Source organism: Orcinus orca, chromosome 13 (assembly GCF_937001465.1).
Source record: "Orcinus orca chromosome 13, mOrcOrc1.1, whole genome shotgun sequence".
Classification (NCBI taxonomy): domain Eukaryota; kingdom Metazoa; phylum Chordata; class Mammalia; order Artiodactyla; family Delphinidae; genus Orcinus; species Orcinus orca.
The window spans coordinates 57,283,810-57,298,064 of NC_064571.1; the positions used below are offsets into that span (position 1 = coordinate 57,283,810).

Below are 14,255 nucleotides of genomic sequence, written 5' to 3' on the forward strand. Positions count from 1 at the left end.
TTTGTTTTAAAGATTCCAAGTAAGTTTCTTTAACGTTAGTAGCCAAACTGGAGAGAGACTGCTAATCCACAGTGGAGTTCTATTTTATTACTTGTATACTTAAAACTTAGCATTACTACTTATTTATCAATAAACATAAATCTGTAAAAATTGGTTTTCTCTGAAGATTTTTAAAAGGCCTCAACACAGACTTCCCTGGTGGTCTAGTGGGTAAGACTCCGTGCTCCCAATGCAGGGCCCGTCCCCTCCCCCGCCCCCCCACCCCGTTTGATCCCCAGTCTGGGAACTAGATCCTGCAAGCATGCCACAACTAAGAAGCCTTCAGGAAGTGAGGGGGGAAGGGAGGGGGGAGGGAGGGAGGAAAGAAGGGAGGGAGGAATAAATATTTTTTTTAACCTTTAAGCTTTAAAAATAAATAAATAAAATAGAATAAAATGATCTACCAAATATCCTCACCATTGAGGCATCCCTGAAATTTCAGGATACAATGGATAAGAGAATTCTAAGATTTAAAAGCTGGAAAAAAACAGGTAATATGCAGAGTATGGAGAATCTATGTGATATAAAACTACTTTCAATGACAATAGATGTTTGAGGACAATGGGGTTAGTCATCTTCAACCCAAAATTAAATTCCAAGCCAAACTATGTATCACATGTGATAAATTATCTATGAATTTCATTCCAGAATAGCATAGGAAGTATTAAAAAATATGTAAAAGAGAGGCTGAGTCTGATAAAGTTGATAGCCTCTGCTGTAAGTTGTTATACACTAAAACATAAAACTAAAATTAAGAGTCATAACCAAAAAACACAGAAGCCTTCCAACTAGTATATGAAGAACAGTATAATTAGAATATCACCACTCTATAACTGTGATTAATGGAACTCCAGGCAATAAGCATCAAATAAATGCCAGTAACATCCAGAAATGAGAGATTATGTACCTCCTAATGTACAACACCGCCTATGAAGAAGTTTTTGTCTCTTGTACTTCACTCTTCCCCAAGGCAGGGCAGGAGGAATGAAGGAAACCACGTCCTCTATTACCAATTCACGAGAAATATGAGGGAGAGGGGAATGTGGTTGAACACAGGGGGATACAATCAGCAAAATCCAAACGGTGAGAAACAAAATCCTCAATTCATCAACAAAAAAATAGCGGGGGGGGGGGGGGGGGAGGGGAGAGAGAGATAGGGAGAGACAAAGGGAAGCCTTCATTTATTTTCCCCTAGGGCCCCAACTGATTTGGCACCATATACTGAAAAGACCACCCTTTCTCCACAACACTGCAAAGGCACCTTCATCAAATATCAAGTTGTACTATATATGCGGGTCTGTTCTGGCTTTTCTATTCTGTTCCACTGGTTTATTTCACAATCCACTTACCTGTACTACCCTACATTAATTACTGTAGCTATACAAGTGTCTTAATATCGAATGATATAAACCTCTAACGTTTTTGTTCTTCAAGACTGACTTTATCAATGGTTCTCAAACTTTTTGGTCTCAAGATCTCTATTCTTTTTTTATTATTTTTTTACTTATTTAGGCTGCGTTGGGTCTTTGCTGCTGGGCGCGGGCCTTCTCCAGCTGCAGTGAGCGGGGGCTACCCTTCATTGTGGTGCGCGGGCCTCCCATTGCAGTGGCCTCCCTTGATGCACAGTGCAGGCTCTAGGGTGCTCGGGCTTCACTAGTGGTGGCATGCGGGCTCAGGGCTGTGGCTCACGGGCTCCAGAGTGCAGGCTCAGCAGCTGTGGAGCACAGGCTTAGCTGCTCCGCGGCACGTGGAATCCTCCCGGACCAGGGCTCGAACCCGTGTCCCCTGCACTGCCAGGTGGACTCGTAGCCACTGCACCACCAGGGAAGCCCCCTCAAGATCTCTTTTAAGTTCCTAAAAATTATTGAGAACCTCAATGAACTTTTGCCTTTGTGGGTTACATCTATCAATATTTACCATGATAGAAATTAAAACTAAAAATTTAACATTAATTAATTTAAAATAAAAATAAACATATTAGCAAATATTTGTTATTAATAATTACTATATTCCCCCCCCCAAAATTAATGAGAACAGTGGCGTTATTTTACATTTTTACAAATCTCTTCAATGTCTGGCTTAACAGACAACTAGGTTTTCACATAAGTAACTAGTTTACTTCATTTTCAAAGAACATCCATCAAATACTCATGTCTCAATAACCACAGTTCGGGCTTCCCTGGTGGCGCAGTGGTTGAGAGTCCGCCTGCCGATGCAGGGGACACGGGTTCGTGCCCCGGTCCGGGAAGATCCCACATGCCGCGGAGCGGCTGGGCCCGTGAGCCGCAGTCGCTGAGCCTGCACGTCCGGAACCTGTGCTTCGCAATGGGAGAGGCCACAACAGTGAGAGGCCCGTGTACCGCAAAAAAATTAATTAATTAATTAAAAAAAAAATAACCACAGTTCATCTCTCAGTGGTTATTTCAGGCAAAAATGGTGTTCCATGAAAAAGGTAGCTAGTTTAGCTCATATTTCAAACAAGCCCATGAGTTTTTTCTCAAAATGATCATCACACTTTCATATGCAGCAGAAACGATTTATGCATGCTTCCCTTTTCAGCACATGGAACATTAAAAAGATGTGTAATCTCTTTTTTCTTCCAGTTTTATTGAGGTATAATTGACATACAGCACCATGTAAGTTTAAGGGGTACAGCACAATGATTTGACTTACATACGTCGGAAAATGAAGATGTATAATCTCTTGAAATAAGGGAGAGGTGATGGTTGCACAACGTTGTCAGTATACTGAATTTTTTATACTGAATGCCACTGAATTGTACCCTGTATACTGTACAGTGGTTAACATGTGTGAATTTTTCCTCAATTTTTAAAAAAAGGCATTTGAGACTTATTAAAATTAATAAATGGTACTGTTTTGCCAAGAACATTCTTAAGTGGAACTTGTCTTTTTTTTTTTTCTTTTCTTAATTGCAAATGCATACAGTACAGTGACGAATATAGCACAGTTTGGTGACACTGACGTGATTCCTGCTGACTTGGTGCCAGCAGTTTACCCACCACTGCTTTTGCACATGATTTTGCTTTTGCAAAATCAACATGGAGAAAAGGCAAATAACATCTTACTGTTGTTATGAGAATAGTTTTGATCTCAAAAAGGCCCTCTTGAATGGGTCTACAGGGACATCCAGAAGTACAAGAACCATGATTTGAAATGTTCTTGGTCCTTTTGATTCCCAGAGATTTTGGACTCAGCTTCTCAATTTATACACACATACACATACACAGACACACACACACATACACACACAACCCTGCTAAGCTTTTCTTTGGAATTACATTGAATCTTTGGATCAATTTGGGAAAAACAGACTTACTGTCATTTATTTACTTAATCTTTAATTCCTTTAGCAATACTCTGTAATTTCTGTGTGGAGTTTTTACACATCTTTCCCTTTTTTTAGACATCTTTTATTTTTCTTAATTTATTTTTATCTTATTTTTGGCTGCGTTGGGGCTTCGTTGCAGCATGCAAGCTTCTCACTGAGGTGGCTTCTCTTGTTGCGGAGCACGGGCTCTAGGCATGTGGGCTTCAGTCGTTGTGGGATGCAGGCTCAGTAGTTGTGGCACACAGGCTTAGTTGCTCCGCGGCATATGAGATCTTCCCGGACCAGGGCTCGAACCCGTGTCCCCTGCGTTGGCAGGCGGATTCTTAACCACTGTGCCACCAGTGAAGCCCTGGACGTCTTTCTTTAGATTTATTCCCAGGTGTTTGATATTGTTTGATGATACTGTAAACAGTTATCTTTTTAATTTTCTAACTGACCTCTCTTCACACCATATGCATAAAACAGACCTAAATATAAAAGGTGAGATAGTAAAACTTCAAGAAAACATAGAAGAATATCTTCATGACCTTAATCTCTGCCCATTATAAGATCGTGACACTTGGATTGGTTTTTGAATAAGCACTCTTTCTGAGTAACAAAATAGTAATTTTTTGGTTTTTTGTTTGTTTTTCGCAGCTTACGGGATCTTAAGTCCTGTCCCATCCCCCTCCCCCCCGTCCCCCCCCCCCCCGTCCCCCTACAGTGAAAGCATCGAGTCCTAACCACTGGACTGCCAGGGAGTTCCCCAAAGTATTCTTACTCTAGATTCATTCTGCTCCTTCATATATATCAAACCTATCAGGCATGTCTATTAATGTCTCAAGAATGGAATTTTTCCAGCCTTTATTTAACTGTCCTCCTCCCCTCCTCCTGCTGTTCCATCATTCATTTTCCTACCAAATTTCTCACATATTTAAAAACAAACCAACCAACCTAGAAAGAGCAAAGATGACAATAGCAGTACTGAAGAATAAGCACTGCTTAACGACAGGAAGCTGCACACAAGGAATGTAGCTCCTCTGCCATTGAGTAAACTCCAACAATGTGCAGCCCAAATCCAAAGAATACACATAAGATTAGGAATGAAAATGCACTGAAGATACACCAAAATGTCAGTGCTGCTTGGTGGAGGGATTACAGGGATGTGTGTGTCTTTTTTGTGTGTTTTTCCCATTTCAACAATAAATTATAATTCTTCCATTATCATAAAATAAACAATAAAAGTTTACTTTTAAATTTTAATATGCAGTGATGGTGAGGAAACAGCAAAATGGGCATATTCATAATATACTGTGGTGGGAATATAAACCGACAGAATAATTCTTGAAGGAAACAGCATTTTGCAACAAAAACATTTGGAAAATGTACCCCTAAATTAGAAACAGGTCTGCTATCAAACAGTAACAGTAGCTAATGTTTCTATTGTACTTTACTACTACTGGGGAAGGGAGAATAAAGATGAGTTTAGTTTTTAGTAGATTCCCATCTATTCTGTCTTCATCAAAAACAGCCAGGTTGTCACGCAAGGCAGAGGATTAAAATGGATGCAAAACGGCATTTCCCCTCTCTAATGTCCAAATGTACAAACTTTTTTTTTTTTCTCTAACATCTCTATTGGAGTATAATTGCTCCACAATGGTGTGCTAGTTTCTGCTTTACAACAAAATGAATTAGTTATATATATACATATGTTCCCATATCTCTTCCCTCTTGCGTCTCCCTCCCTCCCACCCTCCCTATCCCACCCCTCCAGGCGGTCACAAAGTACCGAGCTGATCTCCCTGTGCTATGCACTGAACTCCCTGTGCTATGCCGCTGCTTCCCACTAGCTATCTACCTTACGTTTGGTAGTGTATATATGTCCATGCCTCTCTCTCGCTTTGTCACAGCTTACCCTTCTGCCTCCCCATATCCTCAAGTCCATTCTCTAGTAGGTCTGTGTCTTTATTCCTGTCTTACCCCTAGGCTCTTCATGACATTTTTTTTTCTTAAATTCCATATATATGTGTTAGCATACGGTATTTGTCTCTCTCTTTCTGACTTACTTCACTCTGTATGACAGACTCTAGGTCTATCCACCTCATTACAAATAGTTCAATTTCGTTTCTTTTTATGGCTGAGTAATATTCCACTGTATGTATGTGCCACATCTTCTTTATCCATTCATCCGATGATGGGCACTTAGGTTGTTTCCATCTCTGGGCTATTGTAAATAGAGCTGCAATGAACATTCTGTTACATGATTCTTTTTGAATTATGGTTTTCTCAGGGTATATGCCCAGTAGTGGGATTGCTGGGTCATATGGTAGTTCTATTTGTAGTTTTTTAAGGACCCTCCATACTGTTCTCCACAGTGGCTGTACCAATTCACATTCCCACCAGCAGTGCAAGAGGGTTCCCTTTTCTCCACACTCTTTCCAGCATTTACTGTTTCTAGATTTTTTGATGATGGCCATTCTGACTGGTGTGAGATGATATCTCATTGTAGTTTTGATTTGCATTTCTCTAATGATTAGTGATGTTGAGCATTTTTTCATGTGTTTGTTGGCAGTCCGTATATTTTCTTTAGAGAAATGTCTATTTAGATCTTCTGCCCATTTTTGGATTGGGTTGTTTGTTTTTTTGTTATTAACCTGCATGAGCTGCTTATAAATTTTGGAGATTAATCCTTTGTCAGTTGCTTCATTTGCAAATATTTTCTCCCATTCTGAGGGTTGTCTTTTGGTCTTGTTTATGGTTTCCTTTGCTGTGCAAAAGCTTTGCAGTTTCATTAGGTCCCATTTGTTTATTTTTGTTTTTATTTCCATTCCTCTAGGAGGTGGGTCAAAAAGGATCTTCCTGTGATTTATGTCAGAGTGTCCTGCCTATGTTTTCCTCTAAGACAAACTTTTAAATAATACTTTTTCCATTATATATCTAATGTGCTTTCATTTCAGAGAAAAGTAGAAATATAGAAAGGAATAAATATGAAAGTTGCTTGCATTTTCTGATAGTAGTGCAATCCTGAAATCTATCAAATACCAAGTTCCTACTTACATTTGTGATGCTGACTCCTATCTATGAATGAAAATGACCTCATTTATTTGCAAAAAAATCTTTAACTAAAAAAATAAAACAAAACAATTCTGCAATAAACATATCAGTATATATATTTCTACACACTTGCATGAGAACCTCTGTTAGATAAAATCAAAAAAGTGGAATTGCCGGGTCAAAGGATATTCACACATTAAAGTTTGATTTCTCTGATTATATTAACATTCGAATATAGAAGAGTTATCTATTTCCCCACCCTCATCAACACTGAGTGTTAAGACAAGAACTTCAGTATTCCATCCCCCAAATACCTCTTGTTGGCTAGAAACTTTTCCGTTTCTCCCTTTCTCATGGTTGCTATATATGCTTTATAAATTCATTTCGTTTGGTGACAAAAAATATGTACACAAAACAGATTTCCTATCCTCTGCTTAGCCCTCCATGTGAAAGTTTGATGTTGACTCTGCTTAGCCCTCCATGTGAAAGCTTGATATATCATAATATTGTATATTTGCCCCCACGTGATCTGAATTCAAGATCTGAATCTGCCATTTAAAAGCCGTGAGACTGACAACTTAATCTTTTTGCTTCAGTTTCCTCATCCGTAAAATGAGGATAATAAGAGGACCTACATTACAAAGTCATTGGGAAGATCAAATAAAATACATGTAAAGCAACTGAAATAACACCTATCACAAAGGTTCAATAAATGTTAGAATTTTTAAAAGCCAAGTTCAATAAACATGGGCTCTATATAACTGAACACAGTATTCTACACACACAAACACACACACACACACACAAAGTGACAGGTCTAGCACCTGGCATAACAATAAATTTTATAGTGCTTTATAGCCCACGCAGCATATAATCTATTATTAATGACCTAAGGCACTGTGCAAGAAGCATGCTGTCTCTCCCCTTCACCCCAAAAAGTGTTCCAAAGGAATTCTCATGTTCAAATCCTATCTATCCTAACAAGATAGATACAAACAAATCCTCAACAAGAGCTGAATCACTAACTCTACCCAGAAAAGTCCTGGTCCTATTCATTCTCTTCCAATGAAATCAGAAGGAAGGAAGAGTTGCCTCCCTGCCACTTTGGGAAGCTTGTAGCACCCAGTTAGTATTATAGCTCACAAACTACAAAGGACCTCAGGAATGCCTCAGTCAGGTTTTCTCCTCTGTTCCATACAGCACCAAGGAAATTCTGGGCACTTAATAATGCCCCTAAGAATAAAAAGCCAGTATTCATCAAATTACCCCTCTTTGCTGCCAAAGAACAATGGGACTTCAGTAATTTTCTCCTGTTAAAGCACAGATAAATAGGGCATGACTTCAACGTTAGCAAAATGTCAAGATCACTCCAATGTGCACTTGTTCTACATCAGCATGAGGGCTGGTTAGCACAGCTTTGTGCTTTGGCTGGAGACTGCCCCTAAATCCATTCAGCTGTTTGAAAATGAGAGCCATAAATGAGAAAATATGCCTCCACACTACTCCCTCTCAGCTTGGAGAACAAAAAAATTAAAAAAAACAAATGCTTCAAATGTCTATATCTCTTCCTCATAATTCGAAATAATTGCCACCAGGTAAACTCCTTAAGTTTACAAGCTGGGGAACCTTGTCTTATTTATCAAGCAGTTAGCAAGCTCCCTAATTGAGAATATACTCAGGAAATGTGTGCAACATGACTGAATGATTGTATATTCTATGTAATTTCTATGTTCAACAAAGGGGTGTCTTGATAATTACATTTCAATATACTCTCTCAGTCCTTATGAAACATGAAAAATACTTCACTAGTTTTTCCATTCCAAGCAATCTGTTAAAGGAAACCAACATTACTTATAAACAGATTCCAAGCTATCAGGAGGGTAAATTAAAAATATACTTGCGTGTTTTGGATACATTTTTAAAACCATTTGTCAGATTCCTGTTCTGGCAAGAGTCTTATGACTGGCCACATAACTTCTTGAGCTTAAAATGAATCTTTATATTCTAGCTTCTTCCAATTAAATGATAAATGCATATGGCTCTTCAGCATTTATTAGTTACCTATATCTTTAAAACAATTTTCTTATTTCTTGAAATACCCCTATTTTTAGGTTAAATCTATTCCCACATTATCTGGCCTGATTATCTTTTCTAACACAGGACGTAAGTCACACAGAACATACTAACTCTAGCCAATCTAAACACAGTGTCCCCATTTTTACATACTTTCTTGAATTTGATTATTTTCTAGTTATCAACATACAACAGAATTTTTCTGTAACAACAGAAATCTAATATTCTGTTGTAGTTGCTGTATCATAATACATTTAACCAATTCCCTACTAATGGACATTTACTTTCAATTTTATACTACTAAAGGCAATTCTGAAACAAAGATAAACACAGTGTCCCCAAAATAACCTAAATAAAGCAATGATATGATGTTAACTACTGAGGAAGATCAAGTTATCTCTGAAAAGATTTGGAGAAAGGTGATTCTGGTATCTTTGTGATACACTTCCTGCCTTAGAAGATCTCTGTGTCCATTTCTGAAAAGAGAAGTATAAGAATACACAAAGGTCCAGGGAGTTGCGGCATGTGTGCTTGTGTTACAAAGACCAAACTGGAGCTTCAGGAAGTCTCCAAACATGTCTGAGCCCAAAAAAGACAGACTTAGATACAATACCGACATTCACGGCTAAAGAAGAGGGGCCAATTTTTTTTTAAATAAACAGTTAATACATTTTATTTCCATATATAAACAGTTTTTAAGACAATAATAACTAGTGAGGAGTTGAATAAAAGAAGTAAAGATTGTGAACAACAGTTGAAGGAATTCCTTTAACGTTAGGGGATAAAAACACTGCATCCTGGACACAGGCTGTTCCCTGCACACACCCATGCTTACCTGTTCCCTTTACCTGAAACATGCCCCCCAATCTCTCGAAGGCTGAGTAGATGCCAACTCCTTCTGAAGTTTTTGAGTTCAGAAAGAGCTCAATTGTATCTATGCTTAAATCTTACCACTACCAGATCAAAAAGACCACCACCATTCTCCCAAAACTACAAACCAGGGACTGGATTTCACTTTTACATCCCATCATTACACAGATCAGATACAAGTGAGTGAGTAATAAAGAATATAAAGTTTTCATCCCAGAGGACCTCAAAAATAAATAAATAAATCAAAAGCCTTGTATCCTACAAGGTCAAGAGACAAGTGCCGGGAACCAGATCTAGAACCAGGTTCTAGTTCTTGGACTCCAATGACTATATTATTTTCTGGGAATCGGGAGAAGACCAGCATTTCCCAAAATGGTATCTGCTGGACACTGTTCTGCAAGATGCTAATATATACTTAAATAAACTGGAAAAGTCTGGACTAAAACAAAGCTAACACGGTTACTTTACTACAGAACATATGCAGGGCTTTAAAATGCTAATATACACTATAAATTTCCAAGATAAGATTACATAATGAAGCCTTTAGTGAACTAATTTGAGCAAGATTGTTGGGGAGAGTTTGAAAAATGCTTCAAAAAGGTTGTTTTAGTTTGTTTGTTTGTTTTTCCCAATTGTCACAATATTACTGAGTACTTCAGATCAACTTCTAGAAAGTTCTTACCTGATATGTGTTGCAGGCAGAGATTCGTATTGGCGAGACAAAAAGAGCTCCCTATGTTTCAACTGATGTTTCTGTTTATCCGTCAAGTCAGCCTCAATTGTTGTTTCAGATTCTTCCTCAATTTCTTCTACACAAATAAAATTCAAAAAATGCATTATTACAAAGTACATTACCTATTTGGTTATTAAGATAAGACTTAATCAGCCTTTCTTTCATTCAATATTTTTTTCAAACGAACTGATTTTAAATTTACACATTTAACTTGTCATTTGAATTACAACCATAAAATTAAGCTACCCAGGCCTCAAAGGAAGAACTCCAATTTTAAGATGGCAGATGGAACATATGCATCTATCTCCTCTTCTCCCATGAAACTACACCAAAATATCAATGAAAATGTATTAACATTTCAATTACAATAAAAAATGAAGCAACAGGGCTTCCCTGGTGGCACAGTGGTTGAAAGTCCGCCTGCCGATGCAGGGGACACGGGTTTGTGCCCCGGTCTGGGAGGATCCCACATGCCGTGGAGCGGCTGGGCCCGTGAGCCATGGCTGCTGAGTCTGCTCGTCCGGAGGCTGTGCTCCGCAATGGGAGAGGCCACAACAGTGAGAGGCCCGTGTACCGCAAAAAAAAAAAAAGCAACAATGGAAGAAAGATTTTCAAAAACAACAACAAAAGATGGAAAATAGATTAAAATAAAAAGGAAAAGTACACACTTAGTCAAGAGAAGGAAGTGAAAATCTATGTGCGTACAGAGAGGGATGCCACGGAGAAGGTGGGCACAGGGCGAGTACTGACTTATCCCTTGAAGCTACCAAGTATTATGAGAAAGAAAGTAGGGTGAGAGCAAAAAAGCAGGAGACACGGGTTGAAAGTCTATCTATAACACAATAACTTAATCCCAGAATACTCCAGTTAAAAAGAGTACAATCAGAAACAAATAGTATAACACATTTCAAATTTGATAACACAAATAAAAAACTAATAGAAGGATTAGAGGATAATGTTAATGAAATCTCCTAGAAATTAAAACAAAGAGATAACTGAAAACCAAAAGATTAAAATAGTAAAGAAGAATGCATGAGGTCCAACATCCCACTAACAAAAGTTCCATAAAGAAACAACAGAGAAAACAGATTCTTTTACCTCTTTGTTTGTTTGTTTTGGGGGCAGGGGGGGATGAGGGAAGACCTATCAAAGAGACGATTCAAGAAAATTTCCCCTTACTAAGTGTCCAGTGAGACTGAGTGTCCCGATTGAATTCGTGTCATACTTAACTTTTTTTTTTAAGTGACAGCATGAGAAGATTGCAACCATTTACAGGAAAGAAGTGTAGGCACAAGCAAAGAAACCAGAATCCGAGTGGAATCACAGATGAACAGCAACATTCTGTGCTAAGACAGCACAGCAATGCCATCCAAGAGGAAAAATGACATTCAACCTAGAATTGCATAGTCAACTATCAAGTCTTAAAAGAGAATAAGGACAAACTTTTTGCATTCATTCAACCAAGATTTACAGTTCACCCTTGAACAATGTGAGTTTGAACTGCACGGGTCCACTTATATGTGAATTTTTTCAATAAATACAGTACATTGGAAAATTTTTTAGAGGTTTGCAACAATTTGAAAAACTTCACAAATGCGGACTTCCCTGCCAGTCCAGTAGTTAAGACTCTGTGCTTCCAATGGAGGGGGCGCAAGTTCGAACTCTGGTTAGGGAACTGAGATCCCACATGCTACACGGCACCCCCCCCAAAAAAAAAAAAAAAAAAGAAAGGAAAAGAATTCACAGATGAACCACGTAGCTTAGAAATATCAAAAAAATTAAGAAAAAGGTATGTTGGGAGTTCCCTGGTGGCACAGTGGTTAAGAATCCGCCTGCCAATGCAGGGGACATGGGTTCAATCTCTGGTCTGGGAAGATCCCACATGCTGCGGAGCAACTAAGCCTGTGCACCACAACTACTGAGCCTGTGCTCTAGAGCCCGCGAGCCACAACTACTGAAGCCCACACGCCTAGAACCCATGCTCCGCAACAAGAGAAGCCTCCACAATGAGAAGCCCGCACACCGCAAGGAATAGTCCCCGCTTGCCACAACTAGAGAAAGCCCACGCGCAGCAACGAAGACCCAACGCAGCCAAAAATAAATAAAATAAATTTATTTAAAAAGGGATTTTTCACTTAAATGTTTATTAAAAAAAAAGGTATGTCATGAATTCATAAAACATGTGGATAGTAGTCTATCCTTATATAGGCATAAGGTGAATGATATTTAATAAAAACTACTGTGTTAGTTTTCTTAGCTGTTTTATAATTTTCCTTTCAAAGAATTACATTACCATTCATTATATTAAATTGCCTCTCTCTCTAGTAACTGGAAAAACTGCTTATCAGCATATTATCACAGGTAGGTGGGGTTTTTTTAAAAATTGTATCAATGTTTCCAATAGTGTACTATGAATATAACTGTAATACTCTATGCCATAAAACTTTTTAAATGATTCATTCATTATCGTATAGGCTAGGCTACTGTGAAGCAATCATATCAATTACACTAGGCTACCATAAAGAATCATATTGCTGGGCTTCCTTGGTGGCGCAGTGGTTAAGAATCCGCCTGCCAATGGAGGGGACACGGGTTCGAGCCCTGGTCTGGGAAGATCCCACATGCTGTGGAGCAACTAAGCCTGTGCGCCACAACTACTGAGCCTGCGCTCTAGAGCCTGAGCCACAACTACCGAGCCCACGTGCCACAACTACTGAAGCCTGCACGCCAGAGCCCATGCTCCTCAACAAGAGAAGCCACTCCAATGAGAAGCCCGCGCACCACAACAGAGATAGCCCCCACTCGCCAAAACTAGAGAATGCCCGCGTGCAACAACAAAGACCCAACAGAGCCAAAAAATAAATAAATTTATTTACTTATTTAAAAAAAAAAAGAATCATACTGCTGATTCTTCATTATCAATGAAGATCACTATAGCACGGATCACTATACCTGTAAATAAATATGAAATTCTTTTCACATTTTTTTTTCCTTTTTAATGTCTAGTGTTAGTAACACACATAACATCTACAGTGTTTTGTATTGTATAAGACAATACTGATGTAGGTACTGACAGACGATTCATCTTATAATTAGATTTATGGTATCAATAAATACAGCATAGTACTGTAAGTGTATTTTCTCCTCCTTGTGATTTTCCTAACATTTTCTTTTCTCTGGCTTACTTTAAGAATACAGTATATATTCTGTATGACATACAAAATATGTGTTAATCAACTGTTTATGTTACGTATAAGGCTTCCAGTCAACAGTAGGCTATCAGTTAAGTTTTGGGGGGAGTCAAAAGTTTTATGAAGATTTTCAACTGTGCAGGGGGTTGGTGTCCCTAACTCCTGCATTACTCAAGGGTCAACTGTATTAGGCACCAAAATCAGGCACTAATCAAGGTGCTGGAGGCAATCAGTGAGCAAAAAAGTTGCTACTATGAAGAAATTATTCAAAGTGTTTGCCTCTGGGAAACAGAGCTGGAAGAAAAGGATGGAAAGGGAAGACAAAGTTTTGCCTGAGATTTTTTTTTTAATGCTGTATTTAATATTCTTTTTAAAGAAAAAAATTACTAGATGTCATTTACAGATACAATTCCAAATAATTTTAGATATAAAGTTTTTAAAAATATAATACCTGTAGAGGCTCACAGATCCTCTGCAGCCTTACCTGGACCGGACCAGAAGAGACTGTGTAGCTATGGGAATAGCAGGAGTACTGAGAACTCAGAGTCAGGGAGGGGGTGACTGGATTCTCACACAAGAAGTAAAGCCCAAGGTTAGGCCTCAGAGCCTTCATTTCTGGACAGTGACAAAACAGACACACACACGCACACAGCAACACATTTCTGTTCCTCAAAATTGTCTCTTATAAATTTCTTACGTACGGACCCAGGACCACAAGAGATTTTATCATATGTGACCCCCTAGTTGTAGTTCTTCTGAGTTGTATGAGGGCAATTAATAGGCTAAGTATCAAATCTTTTCTACCTTCAAACTTTTAAAACTCTGAATTAAAAATGGACCTGTAAAAATTAGAAACTGATTTAGAAAAACATGCATCTAGCTCCAAAACAGAATAACGTGATTTAAAATTCTTTGATTGTTCTTTATAATGAACTACTCAAAGAGAAATGAAGCAATAAAAGAGCCA

The 14,255-nt window shown here is 38.4% G+C and overlaps 1 protein-coding gene across 9 annotated transcripts in view; it reads right to left on the bottom strand.

Annotated features, from left to right (window-relative positions):
* The window catches only part of MTA3 (metastasis associated 1 family member 3), a 168,212-nt gene that overhangs the window by 110,172 nt on the left and 43,785 nt on the right, over nucleotides 1-14,255 (bottom strand). For all 9 annotated transcript variants that reach the window (XR_007470869.1, XR_004480725.2, XM_049695989.1 and 6 more), the window contains exon 4: nucleotides 10,047-10,173. Coding sequence is in view for 7 of the 9 variants with exons in the window: in XM_049695989.1 (XP_049551946.1) it covers nucleotides 10,047-10,173 (127 nt within the window). In the remaining 2 variants the exon portion in view is untranslated. The remainder of the gene's footprint in view (nucleotides 1-10,046; nucleotides 10,174-14,255) is intronic.